The sequence below is a fragment of the Rosa chinensis genome, chromosome 5 (genome assembly GCF_002994745.2).
Source record: "Rosa chinensis cultivar Old Blush chromosome 5, RchiOBHm-V2, whole genome shotgun sequence".
NCBI lineage: Eukaryota > Viridiplantae > Streptophyta > Magnoliopsida > Rosales > Rosaceae > Rosa > Rosa chinensis.
Genome location: NC_037092.1, coordinates 66,749,625 through 66,776,007, shown reverse-complemented (window position 1 = coordinate 66,776,007; position 26,383 = coordinate 66,749,625). Strand labels below are relative to the sequence as shown.

The 26,383-nt window shown below is 37.8% G+C and overlaps 3 protein-coding genes and 1 long non-coding RNA gene across 5 annotated transcripts; 1 reads left to right on the top strand and 3 right to left on the bottom strand.

Moving 5' to 3' along the window:
• Nucleotides 1-2,084: 2,084 nt before the first annotated feature.
• LOC121053105 lies at nt 2,085-3,059 on the bottom strand. 2 transcript variants are annotated; one of them, XR_005810786.1, is made up of 4 exons: nt 2,803-3,059; nt 2,652-2,681; nt 2,425-2,512; nt 2,085-2,277 (listed from the first exon to the last, which is right to left on the bottom strand). It is a non-coding gene; the product is annotated as an uncharacterized LOC121053105 (long non-coding RNA). The 2 variants fall into 2 exon arrangements; XR_005810787.1 differs by having other exon boundaries at nt 2,425-2,505.
• A 5,142-nt stretch (nt 3,060-8,201) lies between these two features.
• Nucleotides 8,202-8,703, bottom strand: LOC121049379 (ubiquitin-like-specific protease 1A). Its single transcript, XM_040506323.1, has 3 exons — nt 8,631-8,703; nt 8,407-8,547; nt 8,202-8,326 (listed from the first exon to the last, which is right to left on the bottom strand). The coding sequence occupies exons 1-3, from the start codon at nt 8,676-8,678 to the stop codon at nt 8,285-8,287; spliced, it is 231 nt and encodes a 76-aa protein (XP_040362257.1). The 5' UTR covers nt 8,679-8,703; the 3' UTR covers nt 8,202-8,284.
• A 2,620-nt stretch (nt 8,704-11,323) lies between these two features.
• Nucleotides 11,324-12,022, top strand: LOC112163891 (B3 domain-containing protein At2g33720-like). The gene has a single exon (XM_024300155.2). The coding sequence runs from the start codon at nt 11,451-11,453 to the stop codon at nt 11,931-11,933; it is 483 nt and encodes a 160-aa protein (XP_024155923.1). The 5' UTR covers nt 11,324-11,450; the 3' UTR covers nt 11,934-12,022.
• Nucleotides 12,023-13,355: 1,333 nt separating this feature from the next.
• Nucleotides 13,356-19,727, bottom strand: LOC112202622. Its single transcript, XM_024343620.2, has 11 exons — nt 19,479-19,727; nt 19,041-19,232; nt 18,713-18,951; nt 18,521-18,606; nt 18,262-18,425; nt 17,972-18,075; nt 17,565-17,816; nt 14,948-17,436; nt 14,742-14,850; nt 14,043-14,123; nt 13,356-13,705 (listed from the first exon to the last, which is right to left on the bottom strand). The coding sequence occupies exons 1-11, from the start codon at nt 19,630-19,632 to the stop codon at nt 13,628-13,630; spliced, it is 3,948 nt and encodes a 1,315-aa protein (XP_024199388.1). The 5' UTR covers nt 19,633-19,727; the 3' UTR covers nt 13,356-13,627.
• Nucleotides 19,728-26,383: the final 6,656 nt, after the last annotated feature.

Below are 26,383 nucleotides of genomic sequence, written 5' to 3'. Positions count from 1 at the left end.
CTTGTTGGTTATGAGATGTATAAATTGATAAATTTTAGATTACACATATATTTTTTTTGTCTTTGTAGGTACTGTGTAAAATTATCAACTTGAGCTATTCAATTACTATATTAATACATTAGTCAAATGACTATTACGTCCACTTAACTTAACAATATATTTTAACAATTTTTTTTGGGTTAATTGGTCTTTTTATTGACATGCAAATATTTATGTGACTAATGTTAATTATTGACATAAATTTTGAGGTATAACTTACTAAAAAGATTTCAATAAAAAAAAAATATGAGGTAACTTAGTGGTAGTGGCTTGGGAGGACTGAAGCCCACCGGAATAATTTGGGCTTGAATTTTTATTTTTTATTTTTGGTTTTCCCAATTGGGTGTAGGATTGTCAAGCCCACCCCAAGTAATAAACTGCCGAAGTGGCGAACTGGAACTCGGGGTGTATGACCTGTTCGCCAGGCGATTCCTTTCACTTCCTCTCAGTCTTTCTCTACTTCTCTCAGCGATCAAAGTAACCTACTTCTGTCAGTCTCCTTCTTCAATTCCAGGTAATCAATCAATTCAATGTAAGTATGATTTCAATTTAATCAATTCAATTTGGGGCAATTTTAAGGGTTAAGGATTGATGTCAAATTCAATTTCGTGGGTTTTGATTTAGCAGTGGATTGAAGATTTCGTGGTCAAATAAACATTGCGGTCGAAATCAATTGCTCTGGTATGCTATGAAACTAAGAGTGAACGAGGAGTAAGAGAGAATTGCTCTTTTCCTTTACAGTTTGTAATGTTTTGAGTTGCATTTAGATATATTACTGCGGTTGATTTGGAGTTTTAAATGTTTGTTATAGATTAGGGATAGATTAGGGATATATTACTGCGGTTGATTTGCAATTCAGCTATCTGACAAAACCGTTCTTGTCTTCTTGATGTTCGTCCCTCACTCCCTCTACGTACAGAGCCCAAAAAGGTATACTTTTATAATGCTTGAATGCGTACATATTTGTATAATTGGAGTTATTTAATCACAGACTACATAAGACTATAATGTTTCTTTTTTGTTTCTGTGATTATACTTTTTTTTTCTTTTTCTTTTTTGAAAGCATGGGTCAAAGCTATAATCTGTGATTAGATTTTCTGTGATTATATATATTTGTTTTTTCAATTTGAAAGCATGTGATTATACGAATCTTGCCCACTTTTAAAATTCTACTTTCTTTGCACTGCAGATATAGGGAGAGAAATCATGGATGAGAGTGGCATGCAATTCAGTGAACCGAATTACCATGGTTGGTCTGTAGATGAGGATGACTTTTCAGATGAGTACGAAGAGTTATTCTTGGATGAGGAAGCTTCGCAGAGTGCAAATATGGATGAGAATCTGGATTGTCTACACTTTAATGGCAAGAAGTATGAAGATCTTAGATCCTCTGATATGTTTGGTGTTGAGTTTAGCAGCGTCAAGGCAGTGGACACATTCTATGCTTACTTTTCACTTGCCATGGGCTTCAGTTTCTGAAAGGAAAAGTTGTGTTGAAATGCAGCACAAGTGGTGGTGAGAAGACAGTTAGTGTGTTCAAAGGAGGGTGAGAGAAAAAAAAGGGGCAAGCCTAATCCTAGTTTTGCATCAGAAATCATTTCATGCGCCCAAAATCTTAGTCCACCTCATGGGACAAAACCGGTCTGCAAGAGGAAGACAGTTAACCAGAAACCAATTGTGGAAGATGCTGATACAAGGAGTATGAAACGTTCTGGGAAGTAGTTTGGTGATGGTGAACATGAAAAAAAAAAAAGGCAGCGCCCTCCACAAAGAAATATTACCAAAAGTAATTGTCAAGCCCGTATCACAGCACGCCGATGCAAGGAAAGTGGTGTCTTCCGTGTGGTCAGAATTCCCAGAAACAACACAAAAAGCAAATCAACAATTATTCGAATATCAATGCCATAAAGAAAATGAATGCAAAAATTTCTTCAATTTAGGTGTGGCATCCAAAACCACCTGGAGAATTGAACCCCAAGGGAACACAATCAATCAATAAACTTCAAATTCCAATTCTAGGTTTTCTGACTATGTCATAGAAAGCAAATAATATCGCACACAAATTTTGGACAGAAGTAAAGTTTTCTAGGAGTTAAAGGAAGTTTCTGATTCAGTCCACTCAACTCCAGTATTACCACTCTTTTCAACGTACTGGTTGTTATACTTGAAATCTAACTTCAATTTGTTCTTCCCATAGTTTCCATTTTCAAAACACTTTGTGCAAAGTACAAAATCACCCTACCAATATGAGAATCATAGCAGATACATAAATCAATAAGCTTCAGGACATAAAACTATGAACAAAATTAGAACATCTGCCATAATTGGTACAAATCAACTTGTCTTTCTTCAACAACAAAAATAATAGCAGTTGAAAATCTATACCTATTGATATACCTGCATTTTCCCGGTGAGATGCAGCGGTAAGAGACCATAGAGCAATCTAACCAAAACCCTGTTTCATAACTTACAACTTCAAAGGAATTAATCGTCTAGAGATCTCATAAAAAGAATCCTTGTCAAAAAATCTCTAAAGATTTAAAATTGGGCATGATTTCTCCGACAATTCTCATGCTAAATTCAACAAAAGTCTAGACAGCGAGAACAATTACCAAAGGAGGTCTTCTTTGCTGAATCTATTTCTGCACAAAAAAAGAACATGCATCAAGTAAAAACCCAGAACCCGCCCACCTAATTACCCTAATCAAAAGCAGCTGAAGAAAAGGAACAAAAGCAAAGCACTGATGATCTGACCACAATTACCTTGATCAAAATCCAAATTCGCAAATCGCAAGCAATAAAGCTCCGTTTGATGCCAAAAAAGAATTACAAAACCCCCAAAAAAAAATGGTGAGAAAGAGCTTGCAAAGTTGCAAGAATAACAGAAATAGAAAAACAACACACCAATCACAAAACCACTCACCCAAACCACAAATCAAACCGGAAACAACTGCAAATACATAGAACTACAAATCGGAAGTACTACACCCACAAAGTGTTGGAATAATAGCAGTTGAAAATCCATACCTATTGATATACCCGGTGAGATGCAGCGGCAAGAGTCCATACCTATTGATGAATAACAACGCCTGGGAGCAGGAAATTACTGCTAAGTCACTTCTTCTTCCTCTAGTCCCTTCTCTCTCTCTCTCTCTCTCTCTCTCTCTCTCTCTCTCTCTCTCTCTCTCTCTCTCTCTCTCTCTCTCTCTCTCTCTCTCTCTCTCTCTCTCTGTGCAGAGGAAAGAAGAAGACCCTATATCTCACCATCAATCAATGTCTACCTCTATTTGATCAATTACCCCTAATCTTCTTGAAGGATGGTGTTCCCTCTTTAGTCCAATATTAAAGTTACAATTTTTATTTTTAAGTCAACTAAGGAACCTAATCAATTCAACCAAGTCATCTCCAGTTCTCAACAAAAACAAAAACTTAGAAGCAATAAGCAATGTGCAAACGTACTGAATTCTGCCTGGTCAAGAAAACCCAAGTAAATAAACGAAAATGGAACCCAGAAAACAGAGGAATATCTGATCCTATATTGTTTAGGACTTCACCAGAGAAGTGATATACATTTATAAAATTATAGTAAAAGAGTTTCAAGTCAATTGCGTAAAGTAAGAGTCAATAACAATTTCCTAAGTCCAAACAAACAAAACAGTGAAAAAGCTCCAACCCAGACCACCTTATCAACCTAAATTAAAATGGAAACAGGGAATACTAATGAAGTTGTAAAAATTGCAAGATTATATGCAGATTAGCATCACCTTAAAAACTGGAAACCTTAACTTCTGACGGAATTCCTATATTACTATTTACATCGTCTTAAAGCTTTGTAGTAGTGCTAACCTTGACTCATACTTCTCCTAACTTCAATAGCTATATATAGTACCGAGCAGTTGTGTATCCATTTCAAAATATACCTCAATATTTCACAGACTCCTCGAAAGCTCGAAATCAAAAACACATAAACATACACAGCCACCACAAAATTTCTTCACTCTTTCAAAATTGTTCCAGGCCAAAATTTCAAACTTAGTTCGGATGCTTCAAGAAATAAAAAGAAAAGGATTCAAATAAAAAAGCTAACACAGTGTATATATAACGTCCCGAACCTGAATATACTAATTTACTAGTCATTTGGACGGTAAACGACCCTTACTTTCACTTTTACTGTCGTTTTAGTACTTTTAGTGGCCCTAAAAGTTGACTTTTTATTCGGGTTAAAATTTGAGAAAATGTTCTTCATGAAAGTTGTAGGGGACGTTAAACCGAGCGCGTGGATATGTGGTACGTAAAAATCGGAGTTCGTATACGAAAGTTATAAGCGAAAGATGAAAGTTACTGTTCATGTAGTAAGTTTCTATAAATAGCCGAGTTACTGTGGTAAGTTGCCATTTTTGGAAACTTACCCAGTTTTTCTCTCTCTTCTCCCCCGACCTTTTCTTCCTCTTCGGCCTGATTCTTCCTCCTCCGGCCACCCCACGATGGAATCTGGACATCAGCTGGCTCGCCTCCTCACTAGGGCTGTCAATGGATCGTGTCGGGTTGGGTTCGTGTCGGGTTGGGTTCGTGTCGGGTCAAGGTATTTGTCGTGTCATATATAAGAGACAAACCCAAACCCAACTCATTTAATAATCGTGTCGAAAATTTAAACCCAAACTCAACCTATTTACTAAACGGGTTACCCGTTTCCAACCCGCTTAACCCATTTAATAAATAGGTCGTGTCATATTAGATCAAATGACTCATTTAAGGATACATTGCGACCCATAAACTAAAAAAAAAATCATAAATTCATTAAATTCACTAAAAAAATCCACAAGACGAAGAATATAAATAATTAAATCAAATAATGATGAAGTAAAATATTTCAAATTGTCCAATCATAGGATCAAATACTCCCAACGTCCAAAATTTCAAGAAGAAGTATAACATAATTGGGTTATACGGGTTCACTTCGTGTTGGCGGGTTGACCCGTGGCCAACCCGTTTATTAAATGGGTCATGGCGGGTTGACCCGCGACCGACCCGCTTTTTAATCGTGCGGATTCAACCCGCTTTATTTCGTGTTGGTTTCGAGTCGTGTTATCTGGTCGTGTCGGAATTGACAGCCTTACTCCTCACCCTGGTCACGTCTGTGGTGGTGTTTTGCAGCAATTTGGCCGGAAGAGCTCGATTGGGAGCTGTGAAGGTTACTGTAGCAGATTGGGATTTCAGTCGATTTCCGGCGATTCCGGCCGTCTCCGGCCACCAAACCGGCGTCGAAGGTTCGGTTTTTGACATAGATCATTTCCCCTAAGGTCTTTCATTTCAATTTGCAATGTAGAGGTCGAATTAACGATTTGCAATTTCTAGGGTTCTTGGAGTTTTCTGGAAAAGTTTCACCGGCCAATTTGGAGCCCTTCAAGGTAAAATTGGAACTTGTTGTAGTTATGAAAAATGTTGGGTCTGTTGTGTAGGTGGTGCTGCCAAAATTTGGTGGCCATTGGTGGTGGTTGCCGGTGGCGCGTGTGGCCCACGTGCCGCCACTGTGGACGGCGTATGGTGGCGCGTAGAGTGGAGCTTTAAGCCCAAATTTAGTTGTTTTAAATAGCATTTGAATTATAGAGGCTATAATTGTGATTTTGGTGAAAATTGGAAGAGTTGGGATTGGATTTTGAATTGTTGGAAAACTATAATACCAGTTATTGAATATCGAGAATCCGACGATCGGATTTCTCTTGTATAATACATAGAAATTATATATCGACGAATTGGACTCTATGGTAGTTTGGAGGGAATCCGAGAGGGATTGAAAGAGTTCGGTTTAAGGGGATGATTAGGATTTTTCATTAACTAATTATCGTAAATTTAATTTCCGTCCTGTAATTACGTTTTTAAGGGTATTATTAGTAGAGGACGAGAGGAATTTTCATACGAGGAGGATACCGATCGTCGACTGGACTAGCTAAATACTGTGAGTGGACTTTTGTTTTTAAGTAAATGATGCATGCATTTATTTCTTTGAATATGTTCTATTTAGTTATCAATTTACATTTCGAGCGTGTGATTTAGTCTCAGAGATTGATTTCGCTTTATCTCATATAAGTGCTTTCGATAATGATTTGTTTCCGAAGTTGATTATGATTTATAATCTTATTTGACGAATTATATATTTCTGAGGTGATTTCCGGAATTATACTTTTAATTATATTCTATTTCGATTTGAGACTTTTAAAGGATTTTCGAAATGGGATTTCGATGGAGTTATATTCCTTATTTATTTATCGACTTCGGTTTTGGCATTGGGAATGCCTTGATGATGATTTTGAAATTGGTTTTGTTTCGGTTTACGGATAACATGTTTATTATTATTTCTTCCTATTTATTTTAAACTCGAGATTATCTTGGCGTGTGGGACACGTCATTGGAAATTCTTTTATGAGAGATGGGGAAGCCTTATGTTTTATGGATTTATGAGGTTTTTGGATTTTCTTTTGCCATACTTTGGGTGACTTATCATTGCTAGCGTTGATCTTCCGCCTTTGTGGCGAGGTGATGGGATCACCGAAGCCCTCCGCCTTTGTGGCGCTGGTTACTGTCTCTGTGATAGTAATTCTCAAGCCCAGTATCCTATCGCTACACATAGTGGCGTAAGGGTATATTACGGGAGTAATGGGAGTACTTTAGCCTGGGAGGCTATCACCCGAGCCTAGGAGGCTCACTCGTATGGCTATCGTCTTCCCCTACTCATTATACTATTTTCGACTAGCGGGGCTAGTCCGATTTATTTTAGCCAGCGGGGCTGGTTTTATTTCCTTGAGTATCAGAGTTTCAACCTTTTCTTTTAATCGTTTGTGACTAGCGGGGCTAGTCGGTTTTCATGAGTGGAACTCCTCTTGTTTTATTTTCGTTAATCATTGCATGCATCAGGAATTTTTTAAAGAAATAAATGTGGGAAAGTATAAAATCCCTTTTGTTTGAAATTGTTTATTTTTGTCCACTCACGCTAACGTTTTTATGTACTTTCTCCTGGGCCCTTCGGTTTCAAATGCCCAGTTTGCAGGCGAATTAGTGGAGGTCGGGCGTACATGACATTTGAGGCATAATTGTCACCACTTCCGCATTGTAGGATCCCTTGATCCTTTACTCTACTTTTTATTTCCTTGTGTATTAGTATTGCTCTGATAACCTTTGGGATTGGTATTGTTAAGTTGAGTTTTGTGTTTTGCGAGTTGGGGAATGTTGTGAAATGGGGAGCAGGGTGGCTCCAGGAGTATAAGGTTGGTTTGCTTGAAGTGTTGTGTGTTTCTACAGGTTTTGGGTAGTCCATTTTTAGGGGAAATTCTGCCAAATTTTTTGTAGAATTTCTTCTAAGGTGGGCCCCGCAGGACTACTTCGGATTTCGGGGTGAAATTTGGGGCGGGTCCTGTCAGTATAACTATAAGCCTCTCCGATTTCAATTGGGCTATTCTGGGCACGGCGAACACAAACACTTCTTCAGGTCAACCATGGTTTCCCACAATAATTGTTCACCACGCAACATGCAATTAAATCAATAAACAAACAGATCATATCAACCAAACAAATTGCTGCCAAATAAACAAACAAAAATTACGAAGACTAGACCATGGAAACAAAAATAATACACTTGGATACCACAAAGTCTATGAAAACAGTAGCACTAGATAAACTGATAAAGTGATGCCAAAACTGAAAATATGACTACCACAACAACCAAACAAAAACAAAATAAAAACGACCCTGTTTTGGGTATGGGCTCTCACAATAAATTACTCAAACTGTCATCTAATTAATACTTAAGACCAAGATATAACCTAGACGTCCCGACACATGATCTCGCCGCTTACGGTGGCTACGAAACTTTCTTCAGGTTGGTGGAAGAGGAATATTTTTGAATAGCTCACTTTCACCTATTGGAGGCATCGAAGCTCCTGCTGCTGCTCTAATCAATATTTGACGGTGTTCATTCCTTGGATGAAGAACAATTTCAAGTGCCAATCGAGTACGCTGGTCCTCCGAATGAAACTGACACCAAAGTACAAAAAGTAAATATTTAATCAGTCTATTGCATCAAAAAATTCGTTAGGTAAGTTGCAGTACTATCCGTTGTTGACCACATGCCACGGTAGTACTGCATGTGCCTTATAACAAATACCCCACTCTCAGATTTTTGTTCATGCGTTGGGTTAAAGTCCGAAAAGTTAAGAGTGAATGATGGAAAATGATAAAATTTGGAGTTTGACTATGTTGTTTCAGTACCAAATACCTTCTGCAACATTGCCATCTGCCCACATTGATATCACATCATAATCATAGACAAAGAATGCAATTAATAAAAAGGGGCATTGTCTATGTGGAACTAACCACGTCTCTTGCATGATCCATTCGCCTCTCACGTGACCTTACATCAAGGAAGCTGTCCAGTACCTCTACCTTTTTTTCAGGGAGGTGCATGACCAACAGAATCCAGTACTCTTCCATATTGTCGTGCAAGGGAATGAATATCTACATCATAGTCCTCAATACGGTAAAGAATATACATTCAATAAAATTTCAAGTATAATGGAACTATGGTTGCAGAAATTTACCTTGGAGCATTGTTGGAGACAGCGATGAAACCTCTTAAGACCACACATCTCAATGGTTGATGTGAGCCACTTAGCATAGCTACATGATTCATCTTTTACCCTCGCTCGTTTCTGCGATATGAAATGATTTGTTAACCAAACCATGTGGATGCAATAATTTCAAATTTTCTAGCAATGTTTTGGGCAACAGATGTTCATACCCCAAAAAAGGAAGGGAGAAACCAATGTTCTGACTCCAGCTCATTCAAATACGCCGTAGATACGTTTATGACCTAGTTATAATAAGTGGACATTAAATGAGTGTGAAAATAAATATCTAATCAATTATATGTACAATGGGAAATAGATGAGAGTCTAGCCTTGCAAGATAGTGGAGTTGCTGGAGAGAGACACTGAAATTCCTTTCTAGTAACGGCGTAGTCACCATAACTAGCTACTACTTCACTGCACGAATATTTAAGAGTGTTTAGTTCGGAATATAAATCTGACCCTGTATTGATTAACTGAAGGCCCCTACTCCTACTTTCAGTCTGATAACATGACCGGGTTCCAACATACACAGATGAACTTAGATATAGTATTATGCTATTAAATCCAATATTAGTTTGACAACAGTGGATAAAATTTCATGAATAAAGAGATAACCAGGTTCATATCAGACTAAACTACAATTACAATAACTTAGGAACATATATCAGAGCCTACAATTATAATGATAATTAATTACACAAAATAATAGCATAATTTTTTACCTCCACTTGTCTTCTCCAATTCCATTCTTCCTAAATAAAAATTTCATGAGATGTGCATTCTCAGGTGTGATGAGACCGCTTATTGCAAAAATTGGGGCTTTGGGTTTACTCCTTTGTTGCTTCCGAGAACGAAGAGTCTTTTGTGGCTGCTGTTTAACCCTCGTAACGGAGTCAGGTTTGTGCTGTGTTCACCAACAAATAGAGTTTGCAAGTTAGAGCGGTGTTGATATGATGGCGGTGACAATATAATTTTCTAATAGTATCACATAATTTTAGTTGAAAAATAGCTTAAAAAGAATATAGCATTCTGTACATTAATCAGTTTATCAAGGGGGTGGGAGTGTTCACGAAGCTACCTCATCATGTATGAGTTCCTCATGGGGTCCCTCATCAGCATAGCCATCCAGCATTGGTGACTTGGTCAATTTTTTTAGTGGGTCTTGACTGCTTCTCCCATGTTCACCAAACAAATCCTCATCCATTTGCTCCACAAAGGTTGTACCAACAGTTCGACTCAACAGGTTATGAGTCTTATTGGCCTTTAAACTCACAATTTCGACAACCTCAGAAACAATTTCCTCAATACAATCACCATTCAATATTTCAAGCATCGCATGTTCTAAGTTAAATATATACATGTAATATTAAATCCTCCAGCTTGGGTTCCATGCAATCAACTGTGTATGTCAACCTCCCAATTTCTGTTTCTAAACATGCGACATCCAAATTAGCCGAATCCACCAAATGTACCCCTTTTGGTCCTGAGTTGGACTCTTCAAAATTCTTCTGATTATGCTCCTCCATCATGAAGCCCATCACCTGTTCAGTAATTCTGGTGATACATTATGGTAAAACTCTAATTCACTATTCAATATTTATGATACGCAGGAACAAATATAAACAAAAAACAATTGACTATACAAAAATCACAGATGAATAACCTGCTAATGTTGTTCTGGTCCTGAAAGCGCAGCCCGAAAGATCAAATCGCCCAAAACCCAGTAACCCAAATAATGGAATCCTTCTCAATTCCAGTGACTCGAACTCACTCGAATTTAATTTTCGCCAACTTGCGATTGTTGCCGACGACTATACCATTGACATAGGATCACACCAGACCGACAGGCTGTCTTATGAGCGATGGTGAAGCGTAGAGGCGGTTCGCTTAAGTTGCTCAACCGCCCATTAGCCCGATGCTCATGACGAAGTAGCCGGAAAGGGGAGGTCCTGATTCCGGAACGGCTTCGACTTCAAGAAAGAGGAGAATCGGCAGAAGGCACCGATGCTGAGGTTTAATCAGCTTGATTCGATCTCTCCTTCCCAATTTCTGTGTCTCCTCTTCTCATTTGGGTTCTAACCGTTCTATGCGGCTGAAAATACTCTTATTTCTTTTTGTTTTAGGTTGTCTCATATATCACGTGCAAGGGTGAGTGTAGTAAAACAAGTTTTACTGCGATCTTGACGTTTTTTTGGCTTAGGATCCTAACAGCGCGTGTATTGCACGCACCGTTGAAGACCCTAGGTGAGCACCCACCTGGGTGGGTAGAACAAGCTCCTGTATGAGCAATCAATCTTTTGTGTCACGAACGTATAGACGGTGTGAGCAGGGGCGGATGGGAAGCTTCTATGTAATAAAAACAGCAATTTTCATTTTCAAAAAAAAAAAAAAAAACAGCAATTTTAATTGTAGGGGCCAGAATCAAATTTTTGTGAGAAAATTGTCAGAATTTAAAAAATAACATGGCTCTTTTTGCAAAATATAAAATATTGTGGGGCCTATCCGTGTCAGTCCCGAACGCGATGCCAGCTCACTTGAAATTTTGAAATTAATCCTTATTGACGAAGGAAAAACATATTCCCCCGATGAAACTAGGAATTGAAGGATATATAGTTTGCCCACACACTAAAGGAAAAGCAATAGGGAAGTGCTCGAAGATCTTATATATAACCCCCCAATAGTCTCTGCATTTTCATTCATCTCACAGACCCATTCAGCCATTAATTCCTATTTCGAAATCGGTCTCCGTCGTCTTCTCTGTAATTCCTGATCTACCCACCAACAACGTACATGGCTGAAACACTCCTGTTTCCATCTCTGTTTGCTTCAACAAGGGAAGAGCAACACCTACCCTGTGCACTCAACCAAGCTGAACACAGAGGTCTTGATCTAGGGCTAAGTCTGGGCTCCATTGCCTACGACCCGTGGATCATCAAGAAGAAGTTGACGGTCAGCGACCTCGGAGAATTGAGCAGGCTTTTGGTGCCCAAGAGTTTAACCCAGAAACATGTTTTGCGGTTCATGAACAAGAGCTTGAACGAAAGGGTCCACAGTAGCAATGGGGAACTTGTCACCGTTTACGACTGTGACATGAAATCGAAGCATGAGTTGGTCTTCAAATACTGGCCGTCGTCAAAGAGTTACGTTTTGCAAGCAAACTGGAAGAAGGAGTTTGTGAATGTGAGGAAATTGAAGGAAGGTGATCAAATTGGGCTTTATTGGGATGCCCGGCGTTCCATTTTCGTATTTTCTCTTCTTAAACGAGCAGACTGATTGAAGATAGTCCTGTGGGATGAAGGAATTATGCATGGCACCAAATGACCATCTATGTACAAAGAGAGAAACTGTTAGTTTTAGCTAGGTATTGAACTAAATGATGATTAGTTTGTTACTATTCTCTTTAGTGTAACGTCAGATGTACCACATTTTTTTTATGATCCGATTAATTGTAACTATATAGTTTAGTTCTCGATCAACAATTACTCTAGTACATTATTTTATGGGTTTTGCAATGGCTTAATTCTGGTTATGCATCAATATAGGAATGCTGGATATGCTGCCAATCACATTGAAATGATACGTACTCCAGCTTATACAAATACACCATGAATCTGCATGATGCAAGCATTTCCATTGAAATGATGCTCGAGCTTAAATCCCTAAGATTAGAAAACTAGCTTCTGAATTTCTGAAAATTCCGGCCTCATTCTTATTCCATCACTTTGAACATATTTTCTTTTTTGTCACTAGCAAAATGAAAGGTTCTTCTCCTTTTGCCCATACAGCAAGCAAATACATGATTTAATTTGGAAGTTAAACTTCAAGTTTCATGCAAACACTAATACAATAAGTTCGTCTCAAAACTCGAACTTATTTCTTTGCTCCTAGCTCTCTATCACTCTTATATTTATGCGACCCGCTTTAGCCAAAGCTCACGGGGGAGACGAGCAATACTTGGGTTTCAAGGAACAAATAGCACTTTAGACAGCTAGTTCATATCTCAAGCTACCGAACTTAACTATAAACTAGTACTTGTAGTACACCTGCATCAACGTCAAACAGCGACACTGCTCAGGCAATGCCGCCAACTAACGGCAGTATTTTTAAGCATCTCTGGCTCCTCTTTGCAATTCAGGATCGAGCATGACCTTACCATGTAAGCTATGCATTGGTCAACGTACTTGATGTATTTGGAAAGGCTCGCAGTTATACTCGCGGTTCCACTTGGGGTAGGGTAAGCCTCATGAGTACTACTGAAGATGCTGATGAAAACTTGGGTTGTGAAGGTTGCTAGTGGGATTGTGAGCTCTGCCATTGTTGTTTATTAGATCTTAATTTAGATGATAAAGGCTTGATGAATTAGGTTGGAAACAGTAGAAAGATAGTTGCTTCATATAAGATAAAGAGTTAGGCTCCTCTAGGAGGTGGTGTAGTTCACTACTTAGTTAGGGTAGACTTCAATTAAATATCGCAAACATGCAAAGACTTATTTTATAGTTTTAGTCAAAAGTTAAAACAAGTTTCAAAAATTCTAAAAGCGAAGTAGCAAACCAGTGAATCATGGCTTTTCCTTTAACTTGCTGGTTTAATTACTGGAGAATGGAGATGATGAGCCTGCCAGCCTCTTAACATTTTGAGGCCTATTCAACACGGTCACACTAGGAATCCTTGCAAAAAATAAAATTTTCCATGAATTGCTCAAAAATTTAAACTTGTACCCAGTGTGCATTTCTTGAGAGAAAGTTTGCACTGCACTATTCATTTGGAAATGCAGGCAAAACAAAAGTGGTAAAATCTAAAAAGAAATGGAAAAAGAAAGGAAGGATTTTTCAATTATATGTTCTAGAGGAAGGTATTGTGGAAAATGTCAGTAGAGAATTAGTGACGATGACATTGGGTTGTTGACAAAGGAAAAAAGGCTGTCATATTGTGAATGACATCGAATGATTAGGCAAACCCCTCTTAGGTTATTGAGAACCGGGGGGGTTGTTGGTATGTTTTGTACAATCAAATGGTCCGATTACTTGATTTTGTTTCCGTTTCACCTGAAATTCAAGACAATGAAACAAGTGAGCTCCTAGTATAGAAATAAAAGTCTAATTCCATACAAATGGGTTTCCCACCTAGTGAGATAAGCCACTAAGAAAGTAGACAAAACTTGCATTTCAGTTTTAAGAGAGAATTTTGGGAAAAATTTAGTGCTAGAAGAAAAAATCTGCCCTGGAAAAATTCAAGACAAACTAGACGAAAGTGTTGATAGAAAGTTCATTCAAAGAATATGATGTTTCTCATTCTATCACCAGCAGTCCAAATCTGTGTTGTGTTCATGTAAAACAGGTGTGAAATCACCAACATAAGATTGTCTAGGAAGCGAAAACACACCGGCGAATATGGACCTAGTTGAGGAGGAGACTTGTTCGGGGGTGAATTCTGTACAGCACCACCTTTCTTGGTTAAAATTTCCTGCAGAAAATCTTGGTATAAGACAACTATTACCAAACTAAAAGCAGTTATTTTGTTTTGAATCTTTGTCTTGTATCAACCAAGAACTAAGAATACTAACAATATTCAGCCAAAAGGAAAAACATGATAATAGTAGCAATAACAATATTTACATATGTGTAACAAACTCAACTATGTGTCCAAAAGCCACACATTCAATCCCATCAATTACTCATCCTCGTGAACTGTGTGTACAAGTTATGGTTAAACTTCAAACTTAATCTGTGATTAGATCATCAACGTGTAGGCTAGGGTTTGTTTTTCTTTATTTCTAACAAGAACTTTGTATTTAATTAGGAAACAAATTATACAGGCTGTATTATCAAACAATACAGGCCAGAACCTTTCTTATGGAAAAAGGGAAGAGTTCAGCTCAGTTCTATCATTGATTTCTATGCCCAACCTGACCCAGCAGTTACAATTCCAGCTCAAGTTTCAACTCATTGAGACTTTCAAAATTATGTGTATATCAGGACCCAAGATTAATCAAGAAAGTTGTAAGATGCAGCAAAAGAGTGACAAAAGCAGTGGTGTGCTTGAATATCTAGTGTGCACATGAACGCCTAGTAAAAATGTTACCTCTCCAGCTGCTTCAATTGCAGCTAACCATTCATCAGAGAATGGAACAGCATCTGATGGAGGTTTTATAACAAGGCCATCTTGCTTCCTTCCGCTCCTAGACTTCTTACTGCAATTAGAAACAAGAAATTTGAAGTCTCACAGAATTTCATGTAGCATCCAAATTGACTAGTATATAAACTTTATCTAAGCTTTTCATTACATACAGCTCTTTTGTTGCATCCTTATCTTTTGGTGGGTACATGGTATCATCTAATCCTTGCTGCAGTTCATCGTCAAGAGTATGATTAATGTTCAAGATATTAGTTTCAGCATCCTCTGCCAAAGTGTTGCTGCTCAATACATTAACTTCATTATCCTGCAGAATGCTTCCACTTGGTGATGTCTGATCAGAAATAAGGGATGACCTTAGTTTCCCTTCCAAGGAATTACATGCCAAAGTTTGCACAGAATCTTCTTCATTGGTTGTCTTTGCAGATGAGTCAGACTCCACAGAAGCAGCTTGATCACATAGCCTATTGGTATCCCTGGACTTTGTAAAACCGTGAACATTTTCTGGTGATTGCTCAACCATGGAACTTCTAGTCGCTGCAAGTTCCAGTTGTGAGTAGTCAACCTTTCCCCCCAAATCAGGTGTGCCGTCAGGTATTGCTGGTGCTCCTTCCATACAAGCATCTGAACACTTGGGTTCACTTCCACAAGCATCGTTCCGATCTAAAACAAGCTCATCAGTTTCCTCACATTCCTTACAGGAAGCATTATTTGCAAGCAAATTTCCATTCAAATCTGATCTGGGCTTAAATTCCTGTGATACTTGTACTTCTACAATATTTGGATGCCGAAGCTCTGGACATCCAGATAGTTTATGTGCATTATTAAAACCCACTGAGTACCTGCAATTTGCAACTGACCACTCCTCTGGAGATCCAGGTAGGGGTTCCTTAATCACATCATTACCTTCATCAACTTGTTTATTTGCTTCTTCCAAGATTTCATGCTTAGATAGATCAGGGGGGCTTTGCAATCCACTTGCATCACACCAGTTTACTTTCAAACTGATATCTTCACTGTTCCCAGTGTTATATTTGTGGCACTCTTCCACAGATTTGCTACCTTCAAATGAAAGGCCATAATCCCCTGGATTCCAGTTCAGGATTCTAGCTTCTGCCCTAAAGCAAGACATAACCTGCTTAGCTTGTTGAACATTGTGTTTGCCATCATCAAATTCACCACTTGGCACGTTAGTTTCCTCTTCAATTACATTTCTTTCATCACTCATGAATTTAATTTGCGCCATTGAAGTATCTTGGTGGCAAGAGATTATGTCATATTCAGGCTGCAACTGAGGGGCATGACAGCTACTTTCAACAGATAAATCAGAACCTTTAAATCCCAAATATCTGTGCTCAATTGTGTCTTTTGCAGAACTAGCCTCAACCTGCATTGTCAGGTTTAGTTGGGACGTCGAATCTCCACTTTTTAAAGAAGTTGTCTTAATATCATGAGCAGTCAGTGAAACTCTTCTTTGATCTTCATCCATGTTGTGCAATTCCAAAGAAGCTTGCCCATGAAGACGAATGTCATTCCTGAACTGTGTATCAAGGTTGTGGTTCTCAACCACTGGCCTATTGTCTTCAGATACCGATGCAATATTCTCCACACTAGGGGAGTCCACCATTTCCACTTCATTAAACCTGCAATCAAGCATCACAGGTGGTATAACAGAAAGGTTTCTGGAAATTGCGGGTTCACTTGGGCAGGCACCACTTCCTTCTGCTTCATTTGACTCAAAACGCGGAAGAACATTGTTCTGCTGGGAATCTTCAGGAAGAACATCAAAACTATCCAATACACAATCATTTAAGTTTAATCTTTCATCCTGGTAAACTTGTTCTCCAATGTAGCAGGGATTTGAAAGGTCTTGGTGTTCAGGTTTTTCACTATCAACTTTCACCAATTGCCAATTATCAGGAGCTGATGTGCTCAGCTTGACATCATTGATTTCATCTGTTTTTCTATCTGAAGCCAGCATTTGTGCATCTTCCACATGCAGATTCCTACTCATTGTCTTCAATGTACTAATATCATCTTTTGCTTGATCTTCACATCTAGAGTAAGAGAAGGCATCAGCTATTTTGTATTCAGCTGCACTACCATTTTGGACTTCTGGACTAGCATCTGCAACCTTCTCGAAACTGTGGCCCTGAATCTCTGTACTTTTTGGAGGAAATGCAAGAGACAACCCCTGATCCATTAGACATTTATCATCACTCCTCTGAAATTCTACATCTTCCATGTAAGAAAGCTCTTCAGTAATATTTGGTTCTGCTTGTGGGGTAGATTGTTGGTAGCCATGAACAGGTATGCTATTTAACTTTCTGTGATCCTCTGTCATACCATAACCTTTTGACTTAGATGATACCTTGAGTTCCGCCCGCACATGTCTTATTTGCGAGACTGAATCCACTTTGTCCATTGCCGCAGGGCTAGTATCAGATAGAACGGAACTTGAACTTGAACACTGAACATTAATATTTCCCATTACTGTCCCAGCATTCGTCACATTTGGCATTTTCCCAAGTGAAGGCGGCCCCAATTCATGACTTGGATTTACAGAACCAATTTGCCTAAACTTAGGAATTTTGCATGGTTGTGAACTGCTCTTATGGGAGCCAGGTAAAGAAGAAGCTTTTTGCTACAAAGAAATTAACCACAAAAAAAAAACAAATGAGTGGCAAAGAAAATTCAGAAATATTGACAAGTAGAAATATATACTCTGTTATGCAGCTACAAAGCTACAAATTCAAATTCACGTGAAAATACCTGATTAAAGAAACTCAGCGAGGGTGATGGCATCCGCAAACCTGATGGTTTTGATGTTTGGAGTTGAGTATGTGGCAAGTTCACACCAGTGTGAGGAAGAGGAACTGCAACTTTTCTAAGTCTGTCATCACGGCAGTATGATGCATGACTGGCAGAAGGAAGTGCTTGTTTTGTGATAACCTCTGATCCATTTTTTGCTTCTGTAACCGGCAGACATTGTGCTTTGGTTGGTGAAGACTTCACTGAACTGGCCTGCACAGTTATGTAAATTCACAGGGCATGAAGCACACACATCATTATTAATAAGTAATCATTAATGCAAAATGAAGAAAATGTCGACTACTTATAGTCCCAAATCTTTTAGTTATTGATAAACAATAACATTTCAATAAGCTTCAAGTTCTCACCACATTTCTTCTGGTTGGACGAGTACAACTTTTAGCAGTCAAGGATTTTCCCATAGGACCAACTTTTGCATTATTTAGACCAGTTTTGGTGTTGTTCAAATTGACTGCCGCATCAGAGAGAAGCAATTAACACAACATAATCAGATAATGCCAACTGATTCCAATTGAAAATTAATATATACTTATCTTTAACAGAGTAAAAACATGCTATAAAAATATGAGCGCAGCAGATATTTTTGGTAATGACACTTTAAAGTTCTCCTAAGTAAAAAAAACATCTAAATCCTTACCAGGATGAGCAATCTGACTCTGTTTTAGATCACTTGCACCAACCGTCACGTTCTTGGATGTCTTAGAGAGAGCACATGGAACAGGTTTTGGAACAGGTAGCTTAGAAATTTTTGGTTCTTTAGTTGCTGACTTGAGAGTATTCACATTTGCAGGCCTTTTCAGAGTTGAAATAAGTCAAGGACAACTGTACCACAAATTCATATCAATTACAAGAAATACCAAAACTCCTACATAAAGGAAACTTAGTCAAAAGGATATGAAGAGGAAGCCATAGGGCGAGGGCAACCACTGCGTTTTGAGCCACTTCTATTGCTATCACGAGCTGATAGCACCTTCCGTCTGCCCTGGAAAACAAAAAATCACACAGGAATTTAATTTCACAAGACTTGATGCAACAATCTTTAACTTACAGAAAACTTTACCATCCTATTCACAGATGTGGGAACTAACCGCAGAACCTGGGACTGCATTATCTCTAGCTGGTGAAGCATGCTTTGGCAATGGTCTGCCACCAGTAATCCCATCTTTCTTTGGTGTACTTCCCGGAATCTCCTTGAATAAGTTATCTTCAAGCCCCTGAAGATACGCTGAATCAGTACCACAACTAGTCTCTTCATGGATGACTGACAGCGACCCACTAGAGTTTACACTGCCAGTAATCATGGATAATTCTTCGGAGTTCAATACACCTGAGAAAAGAAAAGGGCAAAACCCTTATAAATCCCAGCTTTGCAATCCTATGAAAAAAGGTTGCCAAATTCAAAAACAAAAATTTAACCTTCTTCCTCAAAGAAAGCTCGATCCCAAGCAAGGCTTTTACGCAAATTGTATCCTCCCTTCTTTTTCCTCTTCATTTGCTGCGGGTGGAGGCTGAATTTCTTTTCTTCAATCTTGTTCAAGTTAGTGTTCTCTTTATTCATACTATCCCTACATGAAGATTTTTGGGTATCCCCATTCACTTTCACACCCTCTGCAATAGAATTCAAAAGAAACTCCTATTTACGCTCTGTAAGTTGTAATGTAGGTCTAATTACGTAAAATCAGAACACAAACATGTACATAATGGATTCGAATTTACAGAAAGGCTGCAAAATTAGAGTTCGATTTGAGTCGCATTATTCAAATTCAACGATGAATTAAAGAAACCCTAGAAAGCTAGAACAGCGTAAAAGGAGGGAGGCGTAAAATTGGAGTGGGAGGGAGATGAAACCCTAACCTTTGGGTCTGGATCTGGGGGGTTGGAGAGGCGAGCAAAAGAAATAGGCGTCGTCGTTGGTGGCGGTGCTGGTCGAAACGGCGCCGTGTGGAGTCGACTGAAGAAGCGAGTCGTCTTCTCCGGCGATTTCGATCAGAGGGAGATCGGAATCCATTTTTCTCTCTCTCAGAGTTGTGGAAAGATCGGAAATGTTAGTGTGTGCTCAGGCCTTGGTGCATCTTTTATTTTTTGAAAAGATTTGAAAGCGGCAAAGAAAGATGGGAGTAGAGACAAATAGACAATCACCATGTGACACTGTGTCCCGAGTAACTCAAAAAAATTACAGAATAACACTTTATGGGTGAACTGAAAAAATGCACGTCGCAAATTGATTTTTTGAGAATAAAGGGCTGTGGTGCGATTGTCCTTAAGTTTCGATTAATGAAACTGTCGAATACAGGGAGCGGATATTAAATCTAAACCCTGATTACAATAAGCATATAGAGAACGTTTGGAAATGATATCCAGAGTAGAATGTATTCAGCCAGGCACCAACTAGCAAAGAGTACTCTATTAGCTACTTTGTTTGCTTTGACATAACGGTGACATAACAGAAAGATAACTCGATATGTTACCCGATTACAACGTAGCATAATTACCATAAGCACAGCTTTCTCACTATATGTGCCGCCAAACGATAAAATCCAACGACACTTAGCTTCACCCTGTCACTAGGCGGAATAAACCATTTGACGAAGTAACGAACTTGCCGGCTACCTAGAGCAGACAAGGCACTTTGGATGCACACAAAGGCACAAAGCCCGCTAGCCCTACACAACACAAGTAGGGACTTATTGCTTGCATAAAGCGCAACATAATTAAAAAACAAAAATAAGCAAAAACTTTAAATAAAATAAAACTTAAGGCAGGGCCCCAATAGTGAGCCCAAACCCAAACTACAGCTCAAATTGGGCCCACAGCCTGCATCCAAGCCCAAACGACCAGCCCAGCAAGAGGACCAGATCCATCCTTCCCAACCCAAATCAATTGCTGCATCACCACGCCTCCAAACCTGCCTCCCCACCACTAGCGTCAAGCCACCATCACGTCCCCGTTGCCATCCAACGCCAGCGGGCGATGACAACGGTCGAAGTCTCCACCCCACACCAACCAACAACCAGAAGCTTTGCATCGGGAAACAAATGGAACGTTCGAGCAACACATCAACAAAACCAACTAGCCATTGAACTGGGCCCTCCAACCACTGACTGCCACCAAAAGCCACTCCGACCCAGCACAACCCTAATCCCACTCCAATCCAAGCCCACAGCCCCAACGCAACCACTTCTTTCAACCAATCGGGAAATATAAGCGTATAAATGGTTGACCACTTTGTTTGATGTCGAAATGACAGCAAATCGGGTTAATTTTTTTACATGATACCTATTAATATGCTACAAATAGAAGGGTAATGCCAGATTTATCGATTTTCAATTTCAATTTTTGGATCGCACAAAAATCCTTATATACCTACTAATGTGGTTTAACTTGTTCATTAGTTGTATAAAAAAAATATCTCTTCCGTAAGTAACAAGGTGGAGGAAATAGATTTTATCAAAATCGACCGTTGGATGTTATCATGACAAGAAGAAATGATTATGGTCAAAATTTTAGTTGCTTTCGTCGTCGTTTAGGTCTCAATCTACTAGGTCAACCCTAAATCCTAATTACCAAATAAAACTAATGTGCTCATAACCGCTCACTTGCAATTTCTTTTTTTCTATCTGTCAGCTCTCACACTCTCATGGGTATGAGCTATATCAACTAATGTAAAAGTTTTGGGAAGTTTATTTTCTTGTGGTTTAGCTGCCCTTAGGGAAGTATAAGTGTATAAAGGGTTGACCGCTTTGTTTGATGTCGAAATGATGGCGGATTGGGTTAATTTTTTTACATAATACCTATTAATACGCTATAAATAGATAGGTAATGTCAAATCTATCGATTTTCAATTTCAATTTTTTGGATCGCACTAAATCTTTATATGCCTACTAATATGGTCTAACTTGTTTAATGGTTATATAAAAAAGTATATCTTCTTTAACCAACAAGGTGGAGGAAATTAAAAAATCAAAAATCAAAATCGACCGTTGGATGTTATCATGACAAGAAAAAATGGTTATAGTCAAAATTTCAGCTATTTTTGTTGTCGTTTGGGTCCAAATCTACTAAGTCAACCCTAAACCCTAAACACCATATAAAATTAATATGCTCATAACCGCTCATTCGCAACTTCTTTTTTCGATTTGTCAGCTCTCACACTATCGTGGATATAAGCTATATCAGCCAATATAAAATTTTTGGGAAGATTATCTTTTCATGATTCAGCTCCCCTTATAAGCATATAAATGGTTTACCGCTTTGTTTGATGTCGAAATACCGGCAAATTGAGTTAATTTTTTTACATAATACCTATTAATGCGCTATAAATAGATGGGTAATGTCAAATTTATCGATTTTCAATTTCAATTTTTTGGATCGCACTAAATCTTTATATGCCTACTAATATGGTCTAACTTGTTTAATGGTTATATAAAAAAGTATATCTTCTTTAACCAACAAGGTGGAGGAAATAGATTTTATCAAAATCGACCGTTGGATATTATCATGATAAGAAGAAATCATTATGGTCAAAATTTAGCTATTTTCGTCGTCGTTTGGGTCTCAATCTACTAGGTCAACCCTAAATACCAAATAAAACTAATGTACTCATAACCGCTCACTCGCAATTTCTTTTTTCGATCTGTCAGCTCTCACACTCTCATGGGTATGAGCTGTATCAACTAATGTAAAAATTTCGGGAAGTTTATTTTCTTGTGGTTCAGCTCCCCTTAGGGAAGTATAAGTGTATAAAGGGTTGACTGTTTTGTTTGATGTTGAAATGACGGCGGATTGAGTTAATTTTTTTACATACTACCTACTAATACGCTATAAATAGATGGGTAATGTCAAATCTATCGATTTTCAATTTCAATTTTTTGGATCGCACAAAATCTTTATATGCCTACTAATATGGTTTAACTGGTATATAAGAAACCAACGTGGAAGAGCCGCGCTCAAGCGTGTGAATTATGTTTTTGACCGTGGTATGGTTCGCATGTGTATCACATCATTCATTTCTAATAAAAGCCAAGTGCCTGAGATTAACAAATATTCTTCCAACTTCACAATTAATCAAGATTTGATAATTGGGCCTCTTTACATTCTCTTCGGTTTTTTTTCCTTCTTTTCCATGCTTCTTCAACCGTTTCTTCTCGGCTTCATTTGTTTTCTCTTCTCATGTCTTTTTTCTCCTCCCCCTCTTCTTTTGCTTCTTTTATTTTTATTTTTATTTTTTTTCTCTATTTTCTGCAATGACCCAAATGATCTCACTATGAGAGGGATTTTCTAAAGGAGGATTAGAAAAAATGTGTGTTCAAATCAGCATTAATTACTTAAGTAGTGTATAATCATATTAAAAATAAAAGCAAAAAAGACATTACAGACCTAGTTAAGTCGAAGGATTATTTGTCCAAAAAAAGCCCAAGCAGGCATGATTATCAAATATACAGTTTATTCTTATACCAATGAAGGGGCTACCAAGGCAGCAACTCCAAACCTCATAAGGCAATAACATAACTAAGGCAGAAACATAATACCTCTAATCCCTTCCCACTACACTTAATTAAGGCTCATGAACTAAAATTTCGCCATAATGAAAGTTCGAAACCATCATTTGAAGAACACTAATTATATTGGAGTTTCCTGTAATCAAATTGTTAACTTTCGTCAATAGAGTCACTTGTTGCTTGAACACTAAAACAATATTTGAAGCACAAATCAAAGCCAAAGTTAAATATCATCATTTGAGATGAAATTCGAAACTATTGGCACCACTTCTTTGCCAATCACTACTTAGTTTTTTCATTTTTTATATGCTAAAAAAAAAAATCAGCAACACCAACCTTATATGAACAATCTTCCTCTCCTAGAACCCTTGTGAATTCCAATTATCGAGACAAAAAAAAAAAATTGCGCAAGATCAGTTCAAGGATGATTAATCATCCCAATATAACAAACAGTTGAGAGATCACACACAGAAACCAAAAGGGAAAGAATTTCTTATATTAAAGTACATAGTTGCCATCAATCATTTCACGGAGAATTTGCTAAACACAATTGTGATGGAAGAGGTTAAAAGTACAGAGCTATACAATACAATTGTTACATGTAAATTAGACAAAAGAACCTAGAGCTTTGCATAATCTATGGTAACATGCACATCCCCCGTGGCAATGTTTTCATTCTATTCGATTATTTTTCTCGTTGGAGACTTCTATCAATTGAAGTCTACGATCTTGAGCGAAGATTGCTCGGGAAAGAAAAAGAAATTGTTTTCCTCTCGCCAATAACAAATCTTGAAAGGAAGAGAGAACGTACGTAAGAGAAGAAAACTGCAAATCAGTTTTTATTCCTCCAACTGCTTGTGAGAGAGAACAAAATTAATTGAAAGTGGTTTCTGTTGTTATCTTTTTAATCTTTTACCCTCTTTGAATAAATTTCTCTATATTAAGCAACTAATAAACCAAGGGCAATTGCAGGGTTTTTTTTAAAATTTAACCTTAAGCCTTATTGGCTTAATTAATACCATGGCCTAAATGCACACACTCTCAAGGGTATGAGCTACATCAACTAATGTAAAAATTTCGGGAAGTTTATTTTCTTGTGGTTCACCTCCCCTTAGGAAAGTATAAGTGTATAAAGGGTTGACTGCTTTGTTTGATGTTGAAATGACAGTGGATCAGGTTAATTTTTTTACATAGTACCTACTAATACGCTATAAATAGATGGGTAATGTCAAATCTATCGATTTTTAATTTCAATTTTTTGGATCGCACAAAATCTTTATATGCCTACAAAATCTTTATACGCTAGCCTTCTTCCACGCGCGATGTGCATGCGGAAGGGCCTCTCTCGCGCGTGCGTATTTTATTTTTGGAAAATATGTTTCGCATATGCATATTGTCTTTTTCCTCTCTTGCTCCGCATGTTTGAAATGATACTCATGAATGTAATATAATTTCAGTGTTGCATATTAGCCAACTCTTACCACATACAGGTATTATAAAATATTGTATATGTCTTTAGCAATTAATTAGTAAAAAACATAAAACTTTGTACAAAAATATGCATTGGTATATACAAATATAAACGAAAACAAAAAATCAGAAACAAACATAAACAAAACAGGGAGTTGCAACGGAGACATCATGACAACTCGAACACAAAAGAGATTGTATATTACAGAGTTTTGTTAATAGGCTTCAAAAATGTTCGCACAATTAGCTTTAAGCCTATGGGCAACTGGACATGAAACTGATCTAAAATGTACATGAATTAGAAGAAAGACACCTTGAAACTAAGAAACCCTTATTGGATGATATGAAAGGGACACATCGCCTGGCAATCAACCTTCATCGTTTGTGGATTTCCTAGAACTATTCTGCAAATAATAAGAAGCATTATCAGAACAAACAACGTATAAGATAAAAGAACAGAAAGAGAAGTACCTATAGGCTAACAAAGAAGAACCATACCCTAATATATACACAAAAAAGAACCCTCAACCAATATATACCCCATCTACCATTCTCATAATCAAAATCATTCAAACACACACACACACACACAAATTCATTCATTATTAACTTAGCATTGCTCATGAATCGGAATCTCATCGGTATTCATTGCCCTCCAACTGTACTTCTGACCAATGTAATCGTCTTAAACCTCGCTCTCCTACTTAACCTTTTTCTTCCCTACTACCAATCCACCCTAGTTTCTCCATAATCACAGGTTTTTCTTTATCCACCAAGCATCCTTGGTCCTCTTCCTAATGGATCATTCGTGTGGACATAGCCTCCTAATTGATCCTCTCTTGCAAGACAAAATTATTCCCTGTTCAATTTTCTTCCAATAAACAAAGAACCCCAAGATTGGTTGGATGAGATTGACGCACCTAATTGATAACCATTTCAATACATACGGAAAAAGCATACCTTATTGGTCGAATTGTAGGGTAACAATTAAAGAGATCACTCTCATTCTTGGTTCTCTGATTGCAGTTGCAGAAGTGAGGAGTCGATTTAGTGGGCAAAAGCATAACCGCTGAGCAGTTTGGCGCTTTTCCTATTATACGTGTCGCGTCCTCCTTTTTCTGTTTTTATGTTTGTTTTTCCTTTTCTGTCCTTCAGGTATTAAAATTTGCTGGCAGTAGGTTAATATAAAGGGAGGGTAATTTTTGGGATTATTGAAAATTTAACCATAAGCTTTATTGGCTAAAAATATATCTTCTTTAACCAACAAGGTGGAGGAAATAATTTTTTTTTAAATCGACTGTTGGATGTTATCATGACAAAAAAAAAAGGTTATGGTCAAAATGTTAGCTATTTTTGTTGTCGTTTGGGTCTCAATGTACTAGGTCAACTCTAAACCCTAAATACCATATAAAGCTAATATATATGCTCATAACCACTCATTCGCAATTTTTTTTTTTTTTCAATCTGTCAGCTTTCACACTATCGTGGGTATAAGCTATATCAACCAATGTAAAGTTTTTAGGAAGTTCATTTTTTCGTGATTCAACTTCCCTTAGGGAAGTATAAGAGTATAAATGGTTGACTGTTTTGTTTGATGTCGAAATAACAACAAATAGGGTTTATTTTTTTACATAATACCTATTAATACGCTATAAATATATGGTAATGTCAAATTTAATGACTTTCAGTTTTGATTTTTTGGATCGCACAAAATCCTAATATGCCTACTAATGTGGTCTAGCTAACTTGTTCACTTGTTGTATAAAAAAATATATCTTCTATAAGCAACAA

Coding starts and splice junctions, on each gene's coding strand:
- LOC121049379 (XM_040506323.1), bottom strand. CDS start 8,678: ATGTGTGGTCTTAAGAGGTTTCATCGCTGTCTCCAACAATGCTCCAAG. Junction 8,548..8,630: donor GTCTCCAACAATGCTCCAAG/GTAAATTTCTGC, acceptor ACTATGATGTAG/ATATTCATTCCCTTGCACGA. Junction 8,327..8,406: donor TGGATCATGCAAGAGACGTG/GTTAGTTCCACA, acceptor CAATGTGGGCAG/ATGGCAATGTTGCAGAAGGT.
- LOC112202622 (XM_024343620.2), bottom strand. CDS start 19,632: ATGGATTCCGATCTCCCTCTGATCGAAATCGCCGGAGAAGACGACTCG. Junction 19,233..19,478: donor CCCCAGATCCAGACCCAAAG/GTTAGGGTTTCA, acceptor ATTCTATTGCAG/AGGGTGTGAAAGTGAATGGG. Junction 14,124..14,741: donor CAATTGAAGCAGCTGGAGAG/GTAACATTTTTA, acceptor GATTTTCTGCAG/GAAATTTTAACCAAGAAAGG.
- LOC112163891 (XM_024300155.2), top strand. CDS start 11,451: ATGGCTGAAACACTCCTGTTTCCATCTCTGTTTGCTTCAACAAGGGAA.